This window comes from Laetiporus sulphureus (assembly GCF_001632365.1).
Source record: "Laetiporus sulphureus 93-53 unplaced genomic scaffold LAESUscaffold_65, whole genome shotgun sequence".
In the NCBI taxonomy this organism is placed as follows: Eukaryota; Fungi; Basidiomycota; class Agaricomycetes; order Polyporales; family Laetiporaceae; genus Laetiporus; species Laetiporus sulphureus.
This window is the reverse complement of record NW_024468574.1, coordinates 129870-155611: the sequence shown is the minus strand read 5'-3', so window position 1 is coordinate 155611 and position 25742 is coordinate 129870. Positions and strand designations below refer to the sequence as shown.

The window sequence follows — 25742 nt, the reverse complement described above, 5'->3', positions numbered from 1 at the left end:
ATCCCGGTCAACAGCAGCATGAGTGATACGTTTGCTGCCCCAGAGCTGACGACGTCGAAAAAATACGCATACATCAGGTCTTTTTACGACCTTTGCGACCATCCTTGCCTCCAGCACGTAAGGACTTCATGAGCAGAGCCTTTTCACGATTCTTGTTCTTCACGTTTGCCATTGAGTAGAAGTTCGTTGACTTGCGCTGTAATTTGCGAAATCATAAGGTGAACATACAATGACACACAACAATTGTATGTGTTCCTTACCTTGTTCGTTTTCATGCGAGTCTCCTTCTTGAGTTGCTGTTCCGACTCGGACTCGGCGTCCGCAACATCCTCCGCCTCTTTTTCACTTTGTTCTGATGTAGAGGCATCCTCCTCTTCATCGTCGCCCAGTTTGCTGAAGAGAGTCGTAATCTCGCCTTCGGGAGCATCGCCCTTGAACACGTCGTTCCAGCTCAACTTCTCCTCTTCCTCTTCTCCTTCAACTGCATCATCCACGCTCTGCTCCGCATCCTCGTCTCCAACCTCATCGTGGTCCTCCTCCTCCAATGGCCGCACATCCTCCCCGACAAACGTATTCTTCTGCATGATCGATCCCAAGTTCTGCTTCACGCCTACAGGTCGCTGCTCCCCGTGCCCCTCCTTCGCCTTGCCCTTCCCCTTCGCGTCCGCTGCGCCCATTTTCTCAGCCCTCTTCCGTGCCTTCTCCTCCTTCTCGTTCAGCTCCTCCGGCCGCTCCGGCGGAGGGACGAAGAACGGTATCCGCCCGCGCACCCAATCGCTCAGCAGGATCTTCGCCACCGCCTCCATGTCCGGCTCTCCTTTCTTCAACAGTCGGCCCTTCATCCGCGCCAACTTGTCCATGAATGCCTCGGGTGCCCAACCCTTCGAGGGGTCCGACGGATCGGGGAGCGACACGCCGTACGTTCGAGAGAGGTAGATCGGCTTGACACGTTCCATGAGAACGGGTATGTGCTCGGACGGCGTAGCGAGTGCCTCGACGCGGACGACGCCCTTTAGTACGATGGAGGTTTGCGAGTCTTTGGCGGAGGTCGGGACGATACCGGGACAGTCGATGAGGTATATGCGTTTGGTCAGCGTGATATATTGCCAGACCTATAGAGAAGAATAAGTGGGCGGGTGAGACATGCTGACGATCGTACGAGTTGTTACGTACCTTTGTCTCGCCGGGAACAGGTGCGACGGTGCAGACCTTTCCGCTTTTTAGCGTGTTGATAACGCTGCTCTTGCCCACATTCGGGTATCCAACGAAGCCCACGGATATCTGCTTCTTGTCAGAGTGCAATTGCGAGAATTGGCGCAGAAGCTGAATGAGAGATCCCTTGCCGAAGGAATGGTTGGGCGAAGCATGGAATGCAAGGGTAGGGTATCGTGGGGTCAGATATTGTATGTATCGAGCCTACAACGATATTATTAGATGTTGCTGTAAAGGACTAGTAGGCAAACACTCTCACAGTCACCCAATTCGGCACAAGATCACATTTGTTGATGACCAGCACGACCTGCTTGTGCGCCTTCTCCTTCCTGATGTACTCCAGAACAGACTCACACAGTGTCCCCATCGGGTCCCGAGCATCAAGTATGTGCAAAATCACGTCCGAGGAGTCAATAACCTTGTAGAGCTCGCCATATATGCGGCGTGAAGTACCCTTGGCGTAGATTGGCTCAATCACATCGGCATGTGTTTGGAAGTCAGCAGATGCTGATGTCGATGCGCCAGGTTCTGCGAATGCATGGCATAAAGAGCGTAAATTTGGATGGAATTTGAAGAAAAGCAGGATATCGAACCTGCCGATTCCTCGACTGCATCACCAGCTGCCTCTGCCTTCTCTGCCGCAGCCGCACCGAGCTTGCTTAACTCTTCGAAGGTGCCCACGTCAATCCTCGCCTTCTTGCGCTGTGCTTTAGGCCCGAATGTGTCTTTGAAAGGTTCCGTCTCGACGATATGTGAGCGCTACCAACGATTCTGCAATATTAACTTTTGTCGAAACCGTACGGAGACCTGCGCTCACCTTGCGCAGGTTCGGGTTAGCGACATCATCGAGCAAGGCCATTGGCAGCTTGTTTCGACGTAGCAGTACAGAGTACGGATCATGCTGCTTGTTCGCGAGACTTGTGCGGAAGTGGTCCAGTGCAGTCTGCGAGATAACCCTGGTATTCCCTGGTGAACATTGAGCATGCCTCGATTGCTTGCAGCAGTGTCTCTTCACGCACCGAACCACCTGCGGTCAGGTTGCACTCTCCCAGGCTTCGTCTCGTCCTCTCCCTTCTGAAACGCAGCCGCCTGGATGATCTTGCCGTCCCTGTCCCGCACGGGCTTCCCGCCGTTCAACATCTTCAGGCGGGCGGCGGCCTTTGCATCGCGGTAGAAGTTCTCGCCCTTAACCCTCTTCAAGGTCGGTTGGGAAGACGACTTCGTCTTTCCAGACGTTGCCGTCTTTTTGGTAGGTGCCATGGTGGGTTAGTGGAATGCGAGGCGCGGGAGTCGCTTGCGCGCAAAAAGTCGTGAGCGACCTTGCCAGATCGGTACGCGGCCAGGTCGGGCCGGTTCACCTTTGAAGTTTTGAAGTCTCACTCGGGCCATCTCAGCAGGGCTCTCAGCCGCTGTCACTCAACTCGCTCGCGGCTTTCTTCGTCAGTTGGGTTAGGCCGCCATTCTCGGAAACTTCAATATTTGGTTGTTTGACTACATCATACGAGTTACACGTTCGAGAGACGAACCCTGCTGGTACTTGGCCGCGTCAAGCGCGAATCAAGGCTCCAGGCTGAGTTAAATGGTGATACAACGCAAATTGCAACGATTCTTGGAGCGGTGGTAGCATGCTTCTTGTACAGATACAGAGTTTGACATAAAGCAATCTGTCATGCAGGCACTTTTTGCCCATACTCACTGCAAGCCGCCAGTACCTTCCCTCCTGCCCACCCGCACATCGGGATGGTAGTCGGGGATACCCAGCCCAGGAAGAGAATGCCCACGGCGGTCTGTCTGAATTATCTTCTGCGAGAATACCACCGCTTCAATGGATGGTAAGTCCGAAAAGTCAGCACGAGACCCGTCGGGCTGTCGAGGACAGTGTAACATCAGTCTGATGCAGTTATACAGAAGCAACATGCGCCCCAACCTTTTCACCCTCAATGCGCAGCAAGAGACCGCGATTGACGACTGGCTTCACGCTTTCCGGATCGAGGGACATGTGCTTGGAATATTTCGGGACAAGCTTGTCTTTCAAAATGCACGAATGTTCTAATCTCGAATACCAGGTTTTCGCGATAGTTTGCGAAATGCTCCGTGTGGAAGTTGTGAACGCGCCGACGAATGTATCCCGGCATACACAACAACGGAGTAGCTCGCCCAATTCGTACTTCTTGAATTTGAGACGGACTGTCCAACTATATGTCACTAAGCAGACGCTAGATGATGGCACATCGGGTCCATAGAGTTCGAATATTTTCTTGCGGATGATGTCAGGGATGACAAGCGGATTCTCGTCCTCCAATCCGTCGAACTCGGGATACGAGTACAACAGGCGCTTCCAATCACGGCAGTTACCAGAGTTTCAATAGGCGCTGTCAGTGATGGATCAAAGGGTGTTAAATCTGTAATGTGAAACGTGAAGATTAGCGAAGGCAGCTCAAGACAATGGCGAGACATAGCTCGATACCTGACTTCTCATCGACCATCGCGTCATTCTTGATGGTGTGATGCACCACGAGGTTGAGAACATTACGGCGCACTGTGAAGGGAAACTGCAATTTGTAAATGAAGGCTATGTGGCTCGAGCAACACCATCCTTGCAAGCGGACTGACTCCACGCCCTAGCGAGAAGCTCTCATTGAGTCCGCAGTGCGTCCAGCAGATGAGTATCCTAGCTTCTTCGACATCTCAATAAGTATAGAAGCAGGTCACGAAGATCAAGTTGTCATGTTCAGATGAAACAGCGTAATTTGACGTGTGACTGCGGAAAGACCTATAGGGTTTGACGTGGACGCTGCGCTTTGTACATTTCGACGCGAGAGTCTAGTGAATACATGCTCAATAACAATGAAAGACTCACAAAGATAGTTGCACTGAAGATTGCCAGTCCAGGAATCTGTGAACATTAAATCGAGTTCAAATCGATCCAGCGACCGAATAACATCACAGTAAAGTCAACATAAGATTTTGTCTGCTAGTATAGAACCTAGGAGGCACATGCGCTAACGGCAAGTGCCCTGACTGCATCAGTGATTCCTCTAAAATGAGATTGCCGGATAGCGAACTCATATCACGTTGACGCACTCGTGCTATTTGGCCGTTGTGGAAGGCGCACTTTATTCGTAATGATATGGGAGGTGTTGGTACACCACCTCACACGCGGTGACCATCCATGAGGAAACGTGGGATAAGAAATGCCCTTGTGACCCCTAAACGGCGACCGCAATACAACTTGACTACAAAATGCCGCGTCGTTGGGACAATATTCATAATGATCGTTCGATCAGAGTCAGACATGAGGCTGGTCAACCGCAGCGACGCCTGGTGGGAAGATTAGAGCAGCAGGACCATATTTAACCTCGGCTTACCTAGTGAGGCTCCTCAGGACAAGGTAATACTTATATAATGATTACCGGAGAGGCAGAGAATGCACGCTCAGCTCGCAGAGCTCAAATGCCCAGTCGCACAAAGATCACGTTCTCTGCGGATCGTCAGATCGGCCCTGATTCATGATTCCTTGATCACGGCAGCCGGAACTCTAGAGTACTTCTTTTCTGATACCGAAGCGTCAGGGCGACTATGGCAGGATTCGCGTAGTCATGGACACAATTGCTTGAGTTTTTGAAGGAACCATCATGGGTCACTGCTCACCAGGAATGGAATCAGAAAGACTGATCAATGACAAGAAACTGAATTGCGATGTTCTAGAGGCGAACCCATGCCATATCCTCGTGCAGCCTAAGCTCAAATATGCTCTATTGAATACGGTTGTTTTTGGAAGGGGGGAGAGATGACGAGCGTACCGGAAGAATCCACCATGCTCACTGCGCAAGGGCTTTGTGTAGGGTCGAATGTGAATGTGTGCCGATGTCAGCGACCGCTGCTAATGCATCGGGGTACGTCAAGTAGAAAGCGGACAGAGGGGACACCGAGTTGCAGCACCGAGGTTAGGCGCCCAGGAACTAGGTACATCCTGGTACATCCGACAGATAACTTACAGTGCAAGTTGGTCGCAAACAACGTAGAACTGTTTGATATAACAAGGCAATTGGGAACCGCTGGCCACTCTACCCAATACTTCGGTTAATTTTTCTGTTTCTTTCCTCGAGTTCCGGCCCTCCAATCACGACACTGCAAGGCACATTTGAAGCGGAGGAGACTTCGATCAGACCCAGACGCCTTCGATGCGATATGCTGAACCCGGGTAGCTTCTGGGCTCGCGTACCACGCCAGTAGAACGTACGAAGCATACGTTACTGGCAGGGTCGCAACATCGTCCGAGCCAGTCATGAGCCTCAGGCATCGCAACAGTTTCGGTATCCTCATTCAGTGCAGATCGAGACGAACGAGAACGCCCCAGAGTTGAGAGAAGAGAAGGACACGCGCTGCACGGCTGGAGCATCGATGGCGTACGAGTGCCGCAGAGTTCCCTCACGGACCACGTGCGAGGTCCCGTAGTATAAAGCCCCAGCGCTGCATCCTGACGCGCCAGTTCTCTCCTCACCCCATCGCACACACATCGCCATGTCCATCACGAAAGTCCACGCCCGCCAGGTACGTGCACATACTCTCTACAGCGGCGCAGCATCTGATCGTCGTGCAGATCTTCGACTCTCGCGGAAACCCCACCGTAGAGGTCGACCTCTACACTGCGAAAGGTCAGTGGGAGCTTTTACTCTACGTACAAGCACATGTAGTATCAAGAAATTACTGAGGATTTACGCGGTGTACTCGTAGGACTCTTCCGCGCGTCGGTGCCGTCTGGCGCGTCCACTGGTATTCACGAGGCTGTCGAGCTCCGTGACGGCGATAAGGCAAACTATGTCGGAAAAGGTACGCGTCGCGTCGTCCCCCAAACTCTCTCGCACCTTCACGCACTCCTTAGGTGTCCTGAAGGCTGTCGCCAACGTGAATGACACCATCGCGCCGGAGCTCATCAAGTCCGGCCTCACGGTCACCGCGCAGAAGGAGATCGACGACTTCCTGATCAAGCTCGACGGCACGCCCAACAAGGGCAAGCTCGGCGCGAACGCGATCCTCGGTGTCAGCATCGCCGTCGCGATGGCGGGTGCGGCCGAGAAGGGTGTCCCCCTCTACCAGCACCTCGCAGATCTCGCGGGTGTCAAGCCGCCCTTCGTCCTCCCGTGCCCCGCGTTCAACGTTATCAACGGTGGCTCGCACGCGGGCAACAAGCTCGCGTTCCAGGAGTTCATGCTCCTTCCCACTGGCGCGCATTCCTTCACGGAGGCGATGAAGTTGGGTACCGAGACGTACCACACGCTTAAGAAGGTCATTAGCGCGAAGTATGGTATTGATGGTGGGTATATGCGCCTTGTCTACTGCGAGAAACTATGAAGAACCTCACGACGGACGTGAAACAGCTGTGAACGTCGGTGATGAAGGTGGATTCGCTCCGAACGTCTCTGGCGCAGAGGAGTCGCTCGAGCTGCTCACGGAGGCGATCAAGAAAGCGGGCTATGAAGGCAAGATCAAGATCGCGCTCGATGTCGCCTCGTCCGAGTTCTACAAGGACGGCAAGTACGACCTGGACTTCAAGAATGCCAACTCGGACCCGACTAAGTGGATCTCCAGCGTCGAGCTCGCAGATCTCTACCTGAGCTACGTGAAGAAGTACCCGATTGTCTCGATCGAGGATCCCTTCGACCAGGACGACTGGGAGGCGTGGACCCACTTCACGAAGAACAGCGGCATCCAGATCGTCGGCGATGACTTGACAGTCACGAACCCTCTGCGCATCAAGACTGCAATTGAGAAGAAGGCGTGCAACGGTCTCCTGCTCAAGGTCAACCAGATCGGTACCATCTCTGAGTCTATCCAGGCGTAAGTATAAGACGACATCGCAAAAAGAGGAGAGCATGCTCACCCATCGTTCTTATCCAGCGCTCAGCTCGCGCAGTCCGATGGCTGGGGTGTAATGGTCTCGCACCGCAGCGGTGAGACGGAGAACACGTTCATCGCCGATCTCGTTGTCGCCCTCGGTGTTGGCCAAATCAAGACCGGTGCACCTGCACGCAGCGAGCGTGTTGCGAAGTACAACGCGCTGCTCCGCATTGAGTATGACATTATCTCGGTCAATATGGATGGCTGTACTGACCATCTATGCTTCACAGGGAGGAGCTTGGCAACGGCGTCTACGCGGGCGCGAAGGGTCTCGCTGCCGGACACACGCCCCCGGCTCTGCTCAAGTAAAAATGCGCGCGAGTCAGGAAGTTGTAAGAGGGTGTAAGTTGAAGAAGTGCTGCGCTCAATCATAGACTGTACTCTGCTGTCATTTGAAGGGAAAGAAACGCAATGAAAACGATACCTGACAGAGCACAGTTGTGTTGAGATGTTGGATCGATGGCGTACAATTGAGTTGAGACAACAAGAACAGTCATAGACAGTCATGAATCGCTTCTTTGGCCAATCACTGAGTCAATATGACTAGATAGATGCATATAATGAATCAATCGAACAGTTACATTCATTTGAACCGAAGCGAAGGTGATTCCGAGTGAGTCGGACCGGGATGTGCCGGGACGCGTCGGGCGCCTCTGCTATGTGTCGACGCGACGCGTTTTGTCGCGTCACCACAGACGGCCCGATTGGGGTGACCGACGCGGAGGCAGCTCTGCCAGAAAGACACATGATACCCGGCCAGTCGCTATCTCCCGTTCCCACCCAGCGGTCCCGCACACAAGACGCACAATAGGTCGCTTCCGCCTCTTCTCCTCGTACCACCACCATCTCTGCACCGCCCCGCAGCGCATCAATATATCAACCAGTGCACCCCCGCCCACCTCGCATTCCACACCCTCACCCTCACGTAGACTTACATCCATCCCGACTTATCAACCATGCCCGCCCTCCTTCTCGCCGCTGGTCGTACTCTCAACCGTGCCACCTCACCGCAGCACACCGCATCCGTCGAGCGGTCCAAGCGTGATTCCGAGCTTGCGCAGCCCACGGCTCAGGGCCCAGCTCTGAAGGACAGACGTGCATACGAGCACGAACGGCAGCGCGCGAAGAAGACGGTGGAGGTCGAGCGCGCCCGCGAGCGCAAACAACGCAAGAGCGTACAGCGCCTGGCAAGCGACGGCGCGTGTCTGGTGTGCCGCACGGCCCACACACGTCGTTCCGGGGTGAAAGGCGGCGTGTGGGGCGTGTCGGAGGTAGAGGGGCAGGAGAACGCCCCACTGGAGCCGCGGGATGAGCAGAGCGGCTCCCTCGATATCGACGATGGTGTTATCGCGCATGTCCGCGGAGTGCGGGAGGTGGACCTCGCCTCCCTGATCAAGCCCGCGAAGACCCGGAAACCGAAAGGTATGATAAGCCTGTCCACGATCGTCGCCCCCGGAAGCGACAGTGCTGACTCGGACGTGATTCGCAGCCGAGGACTACGAAGTCATCCCGAACGTGCGTCCCGTGATTGCGCTCGACGACCGAGCATCAGCCGTGCCCGAAGTAGACGAGCCTTGGGAGCACATTTCCGCTGAAGATGAGGATGGCGCTCCGGCTGGTCCGTCTGGTCCGTCCTACGCACAGATCGTCGCAAACATGACGTAGATTGCTTGTGTCGAGCATCCTGATGCATAATCAGCGAGGACAGGGAGTAACAAGAATACTATGTATGTGTATAATTGTTGGACTAGAGCCTGAGAAGGGAGATTGCAGTAGAATTGTTCTGAAGATATATCAGCAGTAACGACGTTACGATTTGTACTCACGAATACCCATATGCTACCACCCGTCTATGCAACACGCATACCTATTTCGTAACTGCAATCTATGCTGTATCATTCGCTAGGTTGGAATACAGGCTTGTCAGTAGCCACTTATGCTTAAACCCACCGATACCGGCCCGAGAGAGAGTTGTCGACTGCAGCACAACGCAACCAACGAGGTATCATAATATCTTTTATAGATCGTACAGTGCGTTCCATGCTACATGTGTCGTTCAGGGATTGATCAGAAGAAGCCTGTGCGCAGGGTGGGGTGAAAGATCGGGAAAGGATGTGCCTGGCAGAGAAGACAAGCTGATGAGGAACAACATCAGAAAGACGCACTCGACGTACCTCCGTATTGAACACATAATCTGACCATGGCGGACGATCAGCAATATGATACGCAAGCGTTGAAAGCGAATACATACCGGATAGTGGCAAGATGGTGTCGTCCGAGAAGAGCAGATATAGATACTTTAGTGTCTCACTCTATCAAATCACCGCCAAGTCAGCTACCAACTCTCGCCATACAATCATACCAAAGCTAAGCCCCTTACCATCAAGAAGGTCTCCATTTTATCTTCCAACTGGACAGGCACCTCGTCCACATTCAGCACGCTCGCGTACCCACCCGATTCGACCTTGCAGTACTTCTCAATCGCTTGGAAGATGTTCCAGCCCCATTCGCGGTACTGCGGGTGGCCCGTGAGACGGTAAGCGATGAAGAGCGACTCAACGGTTTCCGGGCTACAAATATGCGGTGTTCAGTGTGGTCGTATGAGTGAGAAGGAACAAAGAACTACCGGAGGATATAGCGGGCATCGTAAGGAGTGTGCCCCGGCCTACAATTGGTATTCAGGAAGATCCTTCGGGCAGCCAGAGAGTAGTCATCATCATTTACCTTGCCCCTTTGATATACCAATCATGCTTGCTCTCGATACCGTCTCCGGGTACCCTGAAATGCACAATCTCCGGCGACAGGCCTCTGCATAAACGATCGGGCTCAAGGCAAAGTCATAAACGATCACGCAGCACAATCACTCACGTAGCCGTCTCATGCGTCGCCATGCAAGTCTTGATAAGCTCAATGCCAGATAGCCAGTCCCGCTTGCCCTGCGCAGTGAGCTCCTCCGTGCGCGGCGGGATCGACACCGGCTGCGTCGTTGCGCCCGTGACAGTTGCCCCCAGCATCAACGAGCCACCGAAGAAACACACGAGGTGGTCCTGCTTCGGCACCATGCGCCATGTACTGTGAAGGCCGCGTCAGCAGATGAGTCGGTAGACGGGCGTAGATGCATACATTCTACCTTCGCGGTCGCGCTCGGGAAGAATCTCTGCTGTGTAAGTCAGTCCCTCCCTCTCGCTTTTTCTCATCAGGTGCGTGTGCACTGCAAGCATCGCGTCATCGTACATCTGATCGAGCGTCATGACTATGAGATACTTTCATCATTGATGAATTGAGCTAACCTGGCGGTATACCAGCTCTGTGCTGCCCTAAATAGTAATTAATTCGACATCTCGGCCTGTGACGTGAAGTGGCATACCGTTTGAATGTACTGCTTTCTGTTGTGAGGCAATAAGCATCGCGACATCCAGTCGGACAGCGAAGAGCTTTTCTTACAGCAAATATTCATAGTATGAATCTCCCCTTGAACCAAGGCGAATAGGTCCTATGGCGAACTTCCCATCATTTGGACTCAGAATGGGCAGCATGAGATGCCATGGACAACATATCAAGCGGTGCAATAACTCACTTCACGAAAATTGATGCCAAACCGGTGGCGATACGCGCATTCTTCAAGACTTCCATCACCTGTCCACCCACCACGTTAGCAAACAGCAGCAATTATGCAACGGCCATGCCATACCTTCTCCACCTTTTTCCAATATTCCGATTCATCGGTCAAGTAGCTGAGATACTTGAACTCTAATTGCAGCGTAGACACCTCAGCAGTGCTGACCAGTCCTCTATTATCCTTATCCGGGACGCCTTTCCGATGCGCCAGATTCACCATAGAATGAGGGAGACCAGTCGGCGTACTGAAGACCGGCGTGATACGGTCAGCAAGATCAGTAGCGCGCTCGAGGTACATCGTGTCACCCGTAAGGTGATATGCCGAGAGCAGGCCTCCAAGCACGCGGATAGTTGTCTAGGTGGCTTCAGACAAGGGAACGGTGGATAAGGCGATCAGTGGATGTGCCCACCTCGAACGTGTTGAAGCTGCCATCTCGCTCGAACGACAAATCCTCCGCCACCCATTGCCGCGCTCGGGCGTACTCGTCGTCGAGGCCCATGATGAGCATCGTGTCAATCGAATCAACAACGGTATAGCCGATGCCACCCGCTTCAGTGAGGTTGGTCCCGGACTTGCCGATGGGATGGTACTCATCGTCGCCCATAGCATCCCTCTCTGGTTGTCTCAATCAGGCTCATCCGTAATGTAGGCACTGCTGCATACCGTACGCCGACCACGCATGCTTATTGTTGCAAAGTGTCAACAGTGAACATTGGACACGCATATAGGCGCCTTACCTTGAAAGCCGCGAGTATCGCATCTCGCTTCGGTACGTCGGCGGTAAATTTGACCTCCCTCCTGCTCTCCTCGTCAAAATCCCACGCAGCCTGTTGCTTGCGCCATCGGAAGAACGACCTGTAGTCGTAATTCTGTCCCAAATCCTCCAGTCAGTGGGCATGGGAACCTGGACATTCCCGACGCACTTTGTATAGCCAAATACCGGCCGTGAGCAGTATCACCAAGAACACCGTCTTCAGCATAGCAGCATCGCTACTTGTTTGTGCGGTAGCATTCTTCCGCACTGGTGAATGAGAGTGCGAACCAGTGAGAATGTGTAGCTCACTGTGGCCTGGGCCTCATCGCCGGCGGGCTTAAATGTCTTTCTGAATTTTCGCTTGCGTACACCCGGTTCAGCCATATTGGTGTCGCAGCCGGCGAGGAACACGTGTCGCGTGTCGGTATCAAGTAGAGTCGCAAGATCTCCAAGGCGAGACGCGTCTGAGCGGCGAACACGGAGGCTGTCCGAGTTGCAATAGTCCCACGCGCTTCCGTCGGGCTGCCGACGCGAGATGTTGAGCTGTGTCGTAGGTGTAGGCTGTAGGTTTTACGGAAGCTGTGGCTTGAGGTTACGCCGGGTCGGTCGGGGACTGCGCAGCTGCCGCAGCACTTGACACCAGCGGTTGGAGACGCGGTAACGTACACAGCAACCGTGGATGGCAGCGATATGGAAAAATACTAGCACTGCGAGGAGACAATCGGCGTAATTGACGAGGTTACTGCATACTTTACAAGCGTACGCTAATAGTTGATCGGGTGGGGGTCGGAGGAAAAGACGCCGCCGCCTAATGCGGATAATCTGATCGGTTGATCTGAGCCTGTACAGCGGGCTTGAAGGGTTCTTCAACGGACCTTTACGGCACGCAAAGCAAGAGTTGTACAAGATAATATCGTTGACTGAGAGAGCAATATATACAGAGCACGACAAACAGTTATTGGGATCGCTAGCAGAGCGTCTGCGAGAACGAGATAGCAAAGTAAATCATATCGCAAGGCTATAGCAAAGGAACGAGGCTTCAAATGTGCCATACAGACGTTGAAGATGATAAAGGCTGAGTTCCGAAAGAGTGATGTCCAGCCGCGATAGACATCGCAAAAGACGTGATCGATGCCAGGCTTGTAGATGATACCATCGTGGTATCCCTGCTGCTTGTGGCACCTCCATTTGCCACAGCACCTCCGGACGTTGAGCCACCACCACTTGCCGGACCATCCGCGCTCATCGTGGCGTCACCGTCAGCAGCGTCATCTCCATCCGACTCATCATCTTCTGCCGGCTTGGGCATGTACAGATCCCACTGTATAGGGAAGCTGAACGGAATACCGGACGCAGCCTGCTCGAGGAGATTCTTGAACGCTTCCTTGTATTTTTCCAGTTCTGCAAGCGTCTCGGGGTCCGCGTCGCGTGGGCGATACTGAGGCATCAGCTCGCCCTCGAACTTCTCCGTGCAATCAAAGAACGCTTGGTAATGCTTATGTTTCCGCTCGTGTTGCAAGAGGTTGTCCCGTCGTTTGAACGACTTATCGCAGAATGGCAGTGCACACATGTATTCTGTAGCACATTTCAAAATGTGAACGTGTATACCGGACAGAAACCCACACTCACTCTCTTCATGGGTATGGAGAGACTCAATGTGACGTTTCAGATGTGCATGTCGACCGAACGTCTTACGACAACCCTCCACTTTGCAGGTATACGTAGCGCCTTTCCTCGTCGGATCTTTGCCCGTAGGAGGAAGGCGCCCTCGCCCCTTCTTGCTCACCCCAGGAACGGGAAAAACACGCCCACGGAACGATTGTGGGCCAGGATGGTGTTCGTGCATGACCTCCATTAGCTGGCCATTCACCATCATGTGCCTACGCCCATCGACCATAATGAGCAGACCCGCAGCTTCCAGAGGATCCTTGGGCTTTGGAGGAGGTTTTGGGGTGTATGCCACAGGTGGAAGAGATTGTGGCTCAATGGGCTCGCGATCGGCGAGAGGAGCCTCCCATGACAGATTAGGCATAAAACGCCGCGCTAGTGGACGATTGAGATAGAATGAAAGGGGTTTGCAAGACTCAGGCATGACTGGCGTCTCGTCCTATGACGAACAGTCCAAGCAGGGCTAAGACATCAGGCAAACTAGATCTCATACAGAAACGCACCCATGTCTTTACATATTTCCATCCGTCCGGGTGCGGAGGATCACAGTACATCCTGTTTTGATGGGTTCACAAAATTGAAGGATGTTCTAATTATGGGTTATCTGCATTTGTGGCCTAGATCGGACTCTCAGTGGAGCAGGCGAGGGAGTATCGAACGCACCTGATAATGATCATTGCCTCCGGCGCTCTCAATGATTGATGAAGTTACGAGGACGCATAAAGCGTCCCGACATGAAGTCAGATAGGTCGTACGTTGCAGCTGGCGAAGCTTGCGAACACACCAGTGATGATGACTGCATGAAACGGACTGGAACGAACGCTCATCGACATCAGCCATCAGCAGCCACAGAGAATCACGTGGATGCCACGTGCAATGTATAGAGATCGTTGATCCTGATTGCCCCTCTAACCGAAAGCGCCCGTCATTGTGGCCGGGTGGCTACGATCCTTACCGGCACTTCCATTTCCGGTGAGGATTTTTATCTTCCTGATCGACGCACGACTGGGGAGGCGTTGCTGAGGCACATTGTGGACCCTTGGACAAATTTTAACGGTCAGCTATTTTTCCGAGTCTCCGTATACGTCACGCTAGACCTTGTCGCAGACACACAGCCGCTCCAGCCAAGGCAAGACTTTTCAAAATGTCTTTGACAGGACGGTGAGTCGACTCCGCATCCACACTCTCATCCCTGTGTGGTATCTAAATTGAGTCTGTTTCACCGACCTATAGGAGAGTGGTGTCTCAGCTCAGACACCAGTTCTGTCAAGAAATCCATCCACGCACTCGATCAAGTTCCAGACTCCCTCGAGCTCCACGGATAGCCATCGGTCCTAACCAATTGAAGCCATTGGACTGTTCCCTCTCGATCGTCGCACGTCCAATGGCGATTGAAACGCATTTTCGTCGTTTGCATCAATGTTGGGACAGGTGAACCACCCAACCTACCGTTCTAGACTTGCACTCCTCCGTTACTATGTGCCTATGCCGCTCGGCAGTGGAGTCCGCCATGTTTCAGGATGGAAATCCCGCAGCCCATCGTCCTCCCGCCCAGGCTAGGCATGAGTCGGCGGGGAGAATGGCGACGACCGATCCGGTGCTATCGGATGCGTACAATTGTCCTATTATTCCTAGCAGACGTCAATTGCGGTCCAGAGTGTTCAGCTTGCTCCGGAGGCGGTGCAACGCCTAAATTCCCTTCCGGCGGGCGGGCCACGGGCGGGATCGGACAAGGCCAATACGGTATTGTGGTTCTGACCGGAGCTTAGAAATGATTGTAGAGCTACGGCGTGTGCTGATTGGCCGCTCGCTTAGATTTCTTCGAACATCCTCTGCACAAAAAAATCGCAAGCGGCCACTGCAGTGAGTCAAAAAAAGAAAATCCTGCGTCACCTGACTCTTTAGTATTCCGGAAAAAAATGCATTTCAGGAGCGCAGCCTTGAAATGCTCACCGTGGATCCCTTGTATCAGTATTACAGCAGTACCCAGGCGGGCTATGCGCAGAGTCTTCCACACGGTGACGGCTCGCCGACTCTCCCGCGCAGCCTGATCTGCAACTTCGAACAATGGGCACTCGCTCGACGCCTTCCTGCCTCAGCGCCTTCCGATGTATTCGCCTGGGAGCCTCTGCCGTCTTTGTCTTGCTTCTCTACAATGGCCGCACCTGGCTTCTAGCAACTTCCTCCGAGGCAGCCATCCACTCGCTCCGTCGCCGTTTCTTATCGCGCTGCGGCACTCACGCTATCGGACCTATGTGCTTCTGCTCCACAGCCCAGAGTTCTGTACCCCGCGTCCGCTTAATTTTGCAAAACACATCGCGCACCTTTCGCTCGTCCGATACAGCTGCCACAGTCAACACGCATACGCTTATGGACACATATCAAATGCGGGGAGTCCCTCGTGAAGTACAGCGACGGACATTTCGGAGCGCCACCAGCAGATAGCGTACCAAGTCATCGGTTCCCCTTTCAATTGCATCGACTTCGCTGCCAACCTTGGTCTGACATATTCTGACATAATTCCGAATGCAAGATCCCTACGGGCGGCCCGGCGGAACTAGGGCGCCTGGGACTGTCTCTCAGGCATCGAAGGTCCGGAAGACTGGACACTGGTCATACGGCTGTCCGAGTATGTTGCGCTCAGGTCCTGCTCGACAGCCCGCGTGCAATGCTCTCCGCGGGCTTCAGTGCATGGCACAAGTATAGTTACTCCGGTCTGTGGCTCAGTGCTCCACCGTGACCGATCTGCTGTGGCCCAGCGAGTCGAACGTGACTTTCTCGGCCGTTCGCCATGTCGATCATGTTGTTCCGGTCCCAGGCGCCCGAGAAGCTCGCTATCATTTGTGCTTCGTCGGGCCGTTAAGCCATCAACGAATCTTAAGCTTCGAGTTCTGCGCTTTCGCTCATCGTCGCTGGCCACTTGACCACCACCTGGCCCTCTAGCGCTCATATACCTTGATTTCGTCATGATGTCGCTTTGCCACTATCCAGAGCTCGACAGTTGGGGATTCGGAGTTGATTGATAGGCAAGTTCTGTCCGACGCGGAAGCTTTCGAATCGCTGGTCTGTCGTTGATTCTCCCACACTGACACGCTAGTAGCGAAGAGACGACACACTGACTAGGGCCGTGCCGCTTGTGCGGGCAATCCCGAAGCCGAAGGTCCGTGGTGACAGCAAATGCTTCTTGCGTTGATGACATCGTGGCATCACGATCGTGCTCGGTTACGTCTGTCAAAATGAGTCCCCGGGAAGCTTGATAGGCGATGGCACTGAGAAATTTGTACGTCTTTCCTTGTGAAAGTGCCAGTTAATGGCCGTTCCACCTTCTCACGGTGCCTGGCGAAGCTGTCCTTGAGAGAGTGCCGCGGTGTTCGTTCCTCTGTTCAAGTGATAGTTCACATGTGAATCAGGACTTGATCCGCGAGATTCATTAGGTGTGTCTCTTCATGCCGTTACAGTTCTCGTAAGTTTACCTATTCATGTACAGTGTTGATATTCTCCGTGACCCATTCAAAAGGCGAATTTCATTCAACGAGGGTCCGCTCGCGGAGCAGATATCGCGTACGTATGCGCATGCTGACCGCGTTGATTTTTTCAGGGCGCAGGGCATGTGGTCGAATAGCCGACAATTTGTGACCTGCCGCAGTGGGTTCTAGTGGGAATGAGAGCGTCCGCTGGCCGTGTTTGTACGTGAATAGTGCGTTATCAATGCGACAGGGAAGCAGCTCGTGTAGGATTGCTTGGAGGTTTCCTGTTATGCGGTCTCTTTTATGGTGCGTGAGTGCCAGCGGAGAGGGAGCTTGGAAAGGAAAGTGGGTGCCATGCCACGCGATTTGAAGGGGGATAGAGTGCGCTCTGTACGCGGTCATGCGGTCGATATACCGTTCTGGGACTCATGAGCATGGGTGCGCTGTCGGCGCACCGTTCAAATTTTCACCTAGCGCATCACGGGCCATCAACTTCTGCACTCTTCACTATCGACGCACAATGGCAGCATCTCCGTCACTGATGTTGGTGGATAAGAGCGAGTGTTTTGCGTGACACCCCGAAAGTTGTGGCAGACAAGGAAAGACGACAAATAGACTGGAGAGGAGATATCTGTGCCACTCCCAATGCGGCAGTTTTAGTCACGAACGAGTACGCAGATAGGAATGGGCGATCGAGAGTTGCTTCATGCCGAAAAGGGATTAGCCTAGTTACTGTATCAAGCGCAGGATCGGGGATTTTAACTTAGATCCAGATGAAGGGAAGGCCGCGAGCTGCGATGTCTGTATCTGGGAGAATCCCCCCAATTTTCTGCCGGATAGTACATCCATATCCGCGGCGATGCTACCACCGGCGTACCCGCTGCGCTACGGTGCTCTGAAGCTGTGTGGGAAGCTATCCGCCTGCAGTGGCACCACCGGCACCCAGCACACCTGAATTGGCAACCCACGGGCACAGCAACGCACTCTCGGCGGGCGATGACGAAGCTCGGAGCGAGAGTGTTCTTGCATTTCAACAAGGAACAACAGCTGGCTACAGATGAGCAGCAGATATATACAGGTGACGCACTCTCTGCATGAAGCCCCGGCACAAGGCCAAGTGCCCTGGGCGATGGTGCAGTGCCCTCCGCTGGTCGCCATCACAGGTTTCGCCTACACTAGTTATCGATCCTTTTATTGTCTCGACGACGGCCACGCTGAGTCACGACGCTTGTGCAGCGGCGGATCGGCTGAATATTACAATATGTCTGGAGCGGACGATATTGATTCGCCCACGCCGAGTCTGAGTCGCAGCGCACCAGCGAATGGCGCGTGGTCGATCACACCCGCGCCTCTACCCTTCTTTTGGGTTAAGCCTGGCCCACTGCAAAGGTCCGTACCTGTCCACATATTAAACCTGCCTCTCCGACGCCCCGGGCGGATGGTGGCCATCCGTACCCGTCCTCATATCCGCCTCCTCCAAGCCCCCCTCCGCTCATCCGTCTCTGTCTCTTACAGTTCCATGTCATATGCCGCTGCCTCCTTCATGGAGCCTACCATTCTCCTCCACGTCGCCAATAACCATTACCCCATCCCCCGCTATTCCAATTCAGCCCAGTACCAGCCCGTACTCTCCGCACAATCATCCTATCTACGATCGTCTGCACCACGGCCAATCCCGCCTCCCCACTCTCAGTCCTTTGGCTACCAGCCCTCTCTCGATTGCTCCTCGTCGTCTTATCCAGGATCATCTATGAACGTCGAGAGCCAACCCGAGACATCCTTCCATCACGCCATGGACACGGATTACAGCCCCACAGCACCTGCGAACGGCTACAGCGGCGAGTATAGCGGTGTGTCTCCAGCCTCGTGGCCGGCCACCGACAGGGCACCGCACCCGCAAGAGTCCAGCTCTTTTCCCACTGGCCCATTCGAAGCGTCAGCCCCCATGTCCCCCTCGACCTATGAAGAGGCCTTGACAGCCTGCAACCGGTATATCAAGCAGGAAGAGCCTGGTTTCACCGGCTTCAACGAGTTCTACTCCGCCTACTGGGGTGCTGGCCCCGATACCTCGCTCGCCTCCTATGATACCGTCCCTGGTCACTCCTCTGGCCCCGACGTCACGCACACTCCCCCCACCCCGTACGCAGCAGGCTCGTCTTCCTCTCTTGCCTACGCCTTCAGCCCACCGGTTCACCAGCAGCCATACATGCATGCAGCTCCTGACTCGCCCTCGTACATGCTCACGTCCTCGCCCGGTTTGCAGTACCCGCCAACGCCGGACGCGATACCACGCTTTGTGAACCCCGCGCATATATCACCCAACCTGTCTCCAGAGACCGGCTATGCACCGCTAGAGGACGATCCCAAGCCGCCACAGGCCCTCGACCCCAGCGTCACCGTCAACGCACCCCCGATGTTGCATGACGACATGAGGACGGCCTCCTACGGGAGCATCAACAGTGCGAGCACTCCGTCTGAGCTCGAGCAAGCGCTGGTTATGGACCCGAGCGTTCTCGTGGCGCAGGACAATAAGCGGCGGCGTCGAGTGAGTTTCACGAGCTCATCAGAGGACGACGCGGACCGGCTGTCGGAGAGCAGCGGGTCGGAAAAGGACGAAGTGATGGAGCAGGATGACGGAGCGGACGACGATAGCGACTTCATTCTCGAGTCCCCCTCTCATGGTCGCGGTCGGAGGAGAACAATCTCTTCCACTTCATCCTCGTCACATTCTGACCCTCGCCGTGTCCCCAATCCCATTCCCGTCCCCAACCTAACGAAGAAAAGCAGAGGCCGTCGTGTTCCCACCGCACCGGTCATCGTCGTCAGCGAGAACGGCGTGGAGAAGGTGCGTTCACCACGTTGGCCGCTTCCGAGACACGTCTAACGGTAGTCACCATCCTTCTTTTTTCGTAGAACACGAGGACGTACACATGCATGGTGGATGGTTGCGGCAAGTGCTTCGCGCGGGGCGAGCATCTTAAGCGACACGTACGGAGCATTCATACCAATGAGAAGCGTAAGTCTCATGTCTCGCTTCCGTTCTGCGTATTGCCGATTTACGTCTTCGTGCAGCGCACAAATGCCCATACCCCGGATGCGGCAAGGATTTCAGCAGGCACGACAACCTGGGTCAGCATATGCGGGTGCACAAGAACTGGTCTTCCAAGCAACGCCGCCTCACTGGCTCGGCATGAGCACCTTAACCGGCGTCCCCGTTGGACAATCACGAATTAGATGAATCCCGTCTGATGATGTATCATAAAACTCGGTCTCACTTTGGTCGCTTCTTCACCTTCTCGTGTACATGCCCTTCTGTTTACGACATCATTATTCCCCAGTCGTCTTCTCCAGGGTTCGCCGTTGGAAAATTGCGTTAACAGGACTTCTTACTGTAACAATACGAGCTCCTCATACCGATGTATCCAAAGTGTCTCTCCCGTCCACCTCCGTGTATGAATATGAATAGCCCGCGAATTTCATCTTACGCTACGCTCGGACCATGTGGGTCGCCTATTCAAAGCAGTGTGGCCGTGCTGTGTTCCGTGCTTATCACTGCTGGGCGCCGCGCGTAGAGCAACGTCAGCCCCACGGCTCTCCGCCGATCGAAGTGAACCATACGAGGGAGTACCCTAGAATTTACGGCACATCCATACGTCGACGACTAGGCCAAAGCGGTCACAATGCTCACCTGATGAAACTGCCAATGGACCAATTACAAATGTTCGCTGGATCACCGCCGCCCCCGTGCCTCGTTTTACGACGCCGCCCACCTTTATCTCGGGCAAGCGAAGGCGACACGTGAGACCGCACGTTCCAATTGTGAATCGCCTTCCTCCGCCCAGCTCGGCATCAGCTGGGCTTGGCTCCGTACCTTCTAGGTGGTATTGCACTATTGCACCCGGATAGCTGGGATAAAATATATAAATAAACTGTTCCTGGACGTGATGTGCGACTGCATTGCTATCATGTTTGAGTGGTGTGAGGAGGGTACTACTATGACTCACCGGTATCTCCGCCATTCTGACGCTCTCCTTGTTCCTAGTGTCGATAATCAGCGCATCACATGGAACACGGGATAGACGGCAAATCCTCAGACGCGAGTGGTACCACCAAGGTTCCAGAACATCGATATCACCGATGTGTCTGTGTACAATTGATCTGGTACATTTAGAACGATACAGGTCGAAAGACAATGAAAGAATATCTGACAAATGGGGTCAATGTGTTGCATAGAAAGGTTTCATTTAAATGATTAATCATAGTCGAGACCCACCAAGAAAAGGCATAACAATAGACTCAATAATCAAGCAGACGAAAGATCTACGCGCATGACGTTGACTGAAATCAAGAATCATCGAAAGAAAGTCCTATGCGTCGTCTGTCATGATGGCAAAGAATTCCTGCTCATTGATCTCTCCGTCCTGGTCGAGGTCGAACTCGTCGATCATGGCTTGCCTGAACGCATAGCAGATATCAGGCACCACGTTGCAGCAGCGATGACAGGATACGTACAGTTCATCATCTTCCAACCGGTCGCCGATTTCCTTCGCCACCCTCCTCAGGTTCCTTAGGCTGATCTTGCCCGTGTTGTCATCATCAAAAAGCTGAAACGCGCGGCGGATTTCTTCCATGGGATCACGGGCCAGTATGCGCTCACTCACTGCAAAAATGACGCGATCGAGAGACAAATGGGGGAAAGAAATTGATGACATTGAATGACGTGGAACATCTTCGCGAGAAAACAGGCACTCACTGATTTTCGCGAAGTCTTCGAAGTCCATCAGTCCGTGTCCTGTCTTGTCATGATCTCGCAGGATCTTCAGCACCTCCGCCTTCTTCAAGTCGAACCCTAACGCGCGCATCGCGACTTTGAGCTCGTGATAGTCGACGCAGCCATCTTTGTCCGTGTCGAAGAGCTCGAACGCCTCTTTGATCTCCTGCTTTTGCTCATCAGTGAGCTCAGGACGCGTGTGTGTGCGTCGCTTGGCCTTTTGTGCCGCAGAGGACGAGTACATGGCGGTGAAAAGAGTGGTGTGGGAGGGGAGGGAGAGGCAGCGCTAGAGGCGAGGACGACGCGTGATAACAAGTTGAACGCGCGACGCGTCGCCACAGCGCGTGTCCGTGACCTCGGGGCCACGCCGAGGAGACGATATAAAGTTACTTATTTGGCTCACTTTGTTCACTTATCGTAGCTTGCTGCCACCGAAAGCCTAAGTAGAGGGCTCACTTGGGGGTTTTCCCACGCTTCACTCGTTCACTTGTAGCTCATTGTACCTCGCTACTCCTCTCACCGCTAGCTTCCTTGCTGCATTCTACCCTCCCTTGCCTCGCTCTCTGTTCCTCGTCGTCCACCACAGCAGCAGACCCATCGCGAGTATGACACACACGCCACGCCGAGCGGTGGCGGGAGTGTCATGATAAGATAGCCCGCTTGTCGTTTTGGAGTCATCTAGCCAGCAGCCAGCGCATAACATGACCCAGCTCATCCGTGCACCGTATCTCTCTCTGTTTCCACCCACATCCGCGCTCGACGACACCATGGCCATTGAGATCGCACCTCTTGCCATCCCCGCCACCGCTGACGCCTCCAAGCTCGCAGGCTTTGGCGTAGAGATCAAGGGCGTCAACCCCGGCGAATTGACCCCCGAACAGTTCAAGGAAATCGAGCAGCTTCTCTACAATGTTCGGCCGGTTGCTTGTCCCCTTTCTTCCATGTGGGTGACTGATATCTGTCATGCACTCAGCATGATGTTTTGCTCTTCCGCGATGTGGACCTCACGCCTGAGCAGCAGTACAGGCTCACAAAGGTCAGTCCATCTGTATCCGTGTTTTGCACAGTACAATAGCGAATGAACATTGGCAGGCCTTTGATCCGACTTCGGAGAGCTATGGACACGGAAATAACAAGACGGAGAAAACCACGAAGTCTATCCTTCATCCGGATCTCAAGACCATCCCTCGCCAGCCCCAGGTCCAGCTCATCGGAAATGGCACCGTCTACAACCACGAGGGCCTCGCGGAGGCGATGCTCAAGCACCCCTCTCACACTACCTTCCACAAGACGCAGGTTTCACGCGAGGACGAGGAGAAGGGCTACACACGCTTCTACCGCTGGCACATCGACGCGGCGCTATACGACCTGTCCCCGCCGAAGGTGACCACGCTGTATGGGATCAAGGTGCCCAAGGGCCACAAGCAGATCTGCCGGTACGACGATGGCACGGGCGACGAGCTGGAGGTCCCGTTGGGTACGACGGCGTTCGTGTCTGGCAAGCTCATGTTCGATCTCCTCCCTCCGGAGCTGAAGAGCCTGGCGGTGCGGAGCAAGGTCAAGTATGCGCCCCACCCGTACGTGTGGATGGCCCCAACGCACGCAATGCCCACCGGGCTTGGTATCGAAACGGAAGGACTCGAACTTCCTCTGGACCAACTTCCGCCATGGGAAGAATCGCGGAGGAAGACACTCCCTGTTGTACGCATCAAGCATCATTCAGATCCAGGGTGTTTTACTGAAAGCTTCTTTAGGTTTGGAAGAACCCCGTTACAGGCAATCTGCACTTCCAAGTCCACCCTTGCGGAGCTGCGGAACTACTTGTCGATCCTCTTCCCGAGGGCGCGAACCACGAGGGCGCACTATACCCAGATGGTGCGCACATCACCGACCTAGGCACAGTCCGTGCATTGCTCTACAAAATGCAGAGGCCTGCTATCGCGCCTTCGGTGAGTGCTTCTAGCAGAATTACTCGGGAAGAACAACCGCCACTGACATCATCGTCCGCCTTTCACTATCAGCTTGTATATCCACATGACTGGTGAGCGTCACCCGGCATAGGCTCTTCGCATCCGCTGATGGGGCATCGTCTAGGCATGAGCGCGATCTCGTCGTTTTCCATAACCGCGGAGTCTTGCACTCGGTCGTCGGTGCGTTCAAGCCGCACCAGGTGCGGGCGTTCCATCAGTGCAACCTGGCTGCCTCGGACGACCCTGCTGGGCCCACACCGGAGGAGGTCAAGAAATACGCCTGAGCGTTCGGACGTTCAATTGGCTGAACTCTGTGTGCCTACGCGTTTGGAACGTTGGATTTGGTCTTTGGATAGACTAGTTCTTCGGCGGAATCTAAGTCGCGTCAACATTGTGTACGCTAATTCGGAATGTTATGATCAGTGTTACAGCATATTGAGTACTCGCTATCATCCGACCTCCTCGTCCACGTGTCATTCGCTGCGCGGTATATGAATGACAGTTCTGGCGGCGATAAGGTGTATCCGAACTCTCCCTTCTCAGGAAGTGGTCATGCCCTATTAGCTGTGGGTGAGAAGCACAGAAGCTCGTGTTCAGCTTCGCATTGATAGCGCATATATAACGGACATGGAGAGACAATGTTGCAGCAGACCACCTGCATCAAGCACAGCCGACCATTACTTACGATACAGCAATGGCCATCGAGGTCGTCCCGCTACCACTTCCGCATTCCGCAGATGCCACCAAGTTCGCAAACTTTGGGAGGGAGGTCCGCGGAGTAGACCTGAGATCGCTGGATCCTGCGGAATTCAAGCAGATTGAAGAGCTACTCTACAAGGTTCGTGCAGTCGGAAATATGCGTGACGTAGCGCAGTAAACAAACAATCGTATAGCACAGCGCTTTGTTGTTTCGCAACGTCGACTTGAGTCCAGCGCAGCAGTATGCGTTGGCGAAGGTACGTGGTTCCTCAAGCCCGCTGCCTTCATGCTCTAGAGTCCAGACGCACACAGGCCTTTGACCCAACGTCCGAGAGCTTCGGACACGGCAACAAGAAGATCGAGAACACCAAGTCCTCCATTCTACACCAGACCCTGAGGGCGGTGCCTGCCGTTCCACAAGTCTATCTCGTCGGGAACGGCACCATCTACGATCACGAAGGCATCCCAGAGCTGACGCTGCAGCATCCGTCGCACAAGACTTGGCACAAGGCACACCAATCGGCCGAAGACCAGGAGAAGGGTGCGACGCGATTCGTCCGGTGGCACATGGACGCCGCGTTCTATGACTTCAATCCGCCGCGGGTGACGACGCTGTACGGGATCAACGTACCGCAGGGCCCCCGACAGATGGTGAAGTACGACGATGGGACAGGCGACGAGCTCGAGGTCCCGCTGGCTGCGACGGCGTTCGTGTCGGGGAAGACCATGTTCGATATCCTTCCGCACGCGCTGAAGAGCTTGGCGGTGCGGAGTAGTGTCAAGTACGCGCCGCACCCATACGTTTGGATCTCAACGGCAAAGGCCAAGCCGACCGGGCTGGGAATTGAGACGGAGGGGCTCGAGATGCGGTACGATCTGCTTCCTGAATGGGAGGAGTCGAAGATCCAGGTACTCCCGCTGGTGAGCATGACTATCAAGCGGTCTTCTTATGGCCATTTGCGAGTTATCGAAACTGTGCTTGACAGTGCTGGAAAAACCCGGTGACCGGCGATCTGCATCTGCAGGTCCACCCTATGTGTGCTGCGGAGCTGATGGTGGACCCGCTACCTGAAAGCGCGCAGAGGGAAGATGCACTATATCCGGACGGAGGCCACATCACAGATCTGCAAGAGCTCCGTGATCTGCTATACCAGATGCAAAGGCCAGGAATCGCTCCACAGGTAAGCCTTATAATTACCCTGGTGTTGGTCCAGTATGCTCAAACTTGGCTGCTGCCTAGCTCGTGTATCCGCATGATTGGTGAGTTTGCTGGAGCGCCGGTGATAATTAATGCCGCTCGCACCGAACTGATGAGGTGCCTGTTCCATGGTATGCAGGCGTGCCAAGGACTTGATCATTTTCCACAACAGAGGCGCCATGCATTCTGTGACAGGAAATCTCAAGCCAGACCAGATAAGGACATATCATCAGTGCAACCTTGCTGCGTCGGACAGACCAGTAGGACCCAGCGCAGACGACATCAAGATATGGTCGTGAGCGCGAAACGATACCAGATGGCGATGTGGCACCCGCACAGTCAAGGAACTCTGCTGTTTTTGTGTATGGCGTGGATAGATAATTCAGTGCATAAGGTACCGGTGAACAGTCAGAGCAGGTCGATTGTTGTGGCAAAGGAGTCTGAGGCTTGGTTTAGGCGCCGATCAACAGAGAGTTTGGTAGC

At 54.2% G+C, this 25742-nt stretch overlaps 11 protein-coding genes across 11 annotated transcripts; 6 read left to right on the top strand and 5 right to left on the bottom strand.

The window, feature by feature from the left end:
* Position 1: 1 nt before the first annotated feature.
* On the bottom strand, positions 2 to 2493 carry LAESUDRAFT_494507 (NGP1NT-domain-containing protein). Its single transcript, XM_040902680.1, has 7 exons — positions 2232 to 2493; positions 2030 to 2178; positions 1806 to 1971; positions 1472 to 1740; positions 1174 to 1416; positions 261 to 1112; positions 2 to 196 (listed from the first exon to the last, which is right to left on the bottom strand). Exons 1-7 carry the CDS (start codon positions 2470 to 2472, stop codon positions 74 to 76), a joined length of 2043 nt encoding a protein of 680 aa, XP_040758927.1. The 5' UTR covers positions 2473 to 2493; the 3' UTR covers positions 2 to 73.
* A 106-nt stretch (positions 2494 to 2599) lies between these two features.
* LAESUDRAFT_798417 (uncharacterized protein) lies at positions 2600 to 4509 on the bottom strand (the record flags this gene model as incomplete). Its single annotated transcript, XM_040913986.1, has 8 exons — positions 2600 to 3078; positions 3140 to 3547; positions 3568 to 3614; positions 3680 to 3764; positions 3826 to 3899; positions 3986 to 4035; positions 4073 to 4108; positions 4370 to 4509. The coding sequence occupies 8 exons, from the start codon at positions 4507 to 4509 to the stop codon at positions 2905 to 2907; spliced, it is 1014 nt and encodes a 337-aa protein (XP_040758926.1). The 3' UTR covers positions 2600 to 2904.
* A 1206-nt stretch (positions 4510 to 5715) lies between these two features.
* Positions 5716 to 7545, top strand: LAESUDRAFT_731556 (enolase). The gene is made up of 7 exons (XM_040910067.1): positions 5716 to 5766; positions 5816 to 5870; positions 5950 to 6045; positions 6098 to 6529; positions 6594 to 7053; positions 7114 to 7287; positions 7344 to 7545. Exons 1-7 carry the CDS (start codon positions 5737 to 5739, stop codon positions 7420 to 7422), a joined length of 1326 nt encoding a protein of 441 aa, XP_040758925.1. The 5' UTR covers positions 5716 to 5736; the 3' UTR covers positions 7423 to 7545.
* A 162-nt stretch (positions 7546 to 7707) lies between these two features.
* LAESUDRAFT_816090 (uncharacterized protein) lies at positions 7708 to 9074 on the top strand. The gene is made up of 2 exons (XM_040914746.1): positions 7708 to 8535; positions 8603 to 9074. The coding sequence occupies exons 1-2, from the start codon at positions 8070 to 8072 to the stop codon at positions 8776 to 8778; spliced, it is 642 nt and encodes a 213-aa protein (XP_040758924.1). The 5' UTR covers positions 7708 to 8069; the 3' UTR covers positions 8779 to 9074.
* Positions 9059 to 12282, bottom strand: LAESUDRAFT_731554 (glycoside hydrolase family 47 protein). Its single transcript, XM_040910066.1, has 18 exons — positions 11796 to 12282; positions 11656 to 11745; positions 11470 to 11601; positions 11396 to 11414; positions 11142 to 11347; positions 10805 to 11086; positions 10691 to 10749; positions 10558 to 10632; positions 10481 to 10499; positions 10404 to 10430; positions 10237 to 10349; positions 9982 to 10185; positions 9838 to 9921; positions 9740 to 9778; positions 9494 to 9683; positions 9365 to 9425; positions 9288 to 9307; positions 9059 to 9231 (listed from the first exon to the last, which is right to left on the bottom strand). The coding sequence occupies exons 1-18, from the start codon at positions 11868 to 11870 to the stop codon at positions 9181 to 9183; spliced, it is 1746 nt and encodes a 581-aa protein (XP_040758923.1). The 5' UTR covers positions 11871 to 12282; the 3' UTR covers positions 9059 to 9180.
* A 101-nt stretch (positions 12283 to 12383) lies between these two features.
* LAESUDRAFT_707909 (uncharacterized protein) lies at positions 12384 to 13949 on the bottom strand. The gene is made up of 4 exons (XM_040906668.1): positions 13818 to 13949; positions 13658 to 13758; positions 13116 to 13593; positions 12384 to 13061 (listed from the first exon to the last, which is right to left on the bottom strand). The coding sequence occupies exons 2-4, from the start codon at positions 13706 to 13708 to the stop codon at positions 12526 to 12528; spliced, it is 1065 nt and encodes a 354-aa protein (XP_040758922.1). The 5' UTR covers positions 13709 to 13758; positions 13818 to 13949; the 3' UTR covers positions 12384 to 12525.
* Positions 13950 to 16609: 2660 nt separating this feature from the next.
* On the top strand, positions 16610 to 16867 carry LAESUDRAFT_731550 (uncharacterized protein). The gene has a single exon (XM_040910065.1). The coding sequence runs from the start codon at positions 16634 to 16636 to the stop codon at positions 16808 to 16810; it is 177 nt and encodes a 58-aa protein (XP_040758921.1). The 5' UTR covers positions 16610 to 16633; the 3' UTR covers positions 16811 to 16867.
* Positions 16868 to 17882: 1015 nt separating this feature from the next.
* On the top strand, positions 17883 to 19815 carry LAESUDRAFT_764001 (uncharacterized protein; the record flags this gene model as incomplete). Its single annotated transcript, XM_040913363.1, has 3 exons — positions 17883 to 19466; positions 19535 to 19637; positions 19694 to 19815. The coding sequence occupies 3 exons, from the start codon at positions 17883 to 17885 to the stop codon at positions 19813 to 19815; spliced, it is 1809 nt and encodes a 602-aa protein (XP_040758920.1).
* A 1173-nt stretch (positions 19816 to 20988) lies between these two features.
* LAESUDRAFT_739307 (Ca2+-binding EF-hand superfamily protein) lies at positions 20989 to 21636 on the bottom strand (the record flags this gene model as incomplete). The annotated part of the gene is made up of 3 exons (XM_040910993.1): positions 20989 to 21076; positions 21134 to 21281; positions 21375 to 21636. The coding sequence occupies 3 exons, from the start codon at positions 21634 to 21636 to the stop codon at positions 20989 to 20991; spliced, it is 498 nt and encodes a 165-aa protein (XP_040758919.1).
* A 183-nt stretch (positions 21637 to 21819) lies between these two features.
* On the top strand, positions 21820 to 23868 carry LAESUDRAFT_731546 (Clavaminate synthase-like protein). The gene is made up of 6 exons (XM_040910064.1): positions 21820 to 22303; positions 22366 to 22428; positions 22485 to 23093; positions 23147 to 23341; positions 23414 to 23433; positions 23487 to 23868. The coding sequence occupies exons 1-6, from the start codon at positions 22094 to 22096 to the stop codon at positions 23644 to 23646; spliced, it is 1257 nt and encodes a 418-aa protein (XP_040758918.1). The 5' UTR covers positions 21820 to 22093; the 3' UTR covers positions 23647 to 23868.
* On the top strand, positions 23748 to 25726 carry LAESUDRAFT_493720 (Clavaminate synthase-like protein). Its single transcript, XM_040902679.1, has 7 exons — positions 23748 to 24200; positions 24256 to 24318; positions 24374 to 24982; positions 25048 to 25242; positions 25302 to 25321; positions 25399 to 25653; positions 25716 to 25726. The coding sequence occupies exons 1-6, from the start codon at positions 24057 to 24059 to the stop codon at positions 25556 to 25558; spliced, it is 1191 nt and encodes a 396-aa protein (XP_040758917.1). The 5' UTR covers positions 23748 to 24056; the 3' UTR covers positions 25559 to 25653; positions 25716 to 25726.
* Positions 25727 to 25742: the final 16 nt, after the last annotated feature.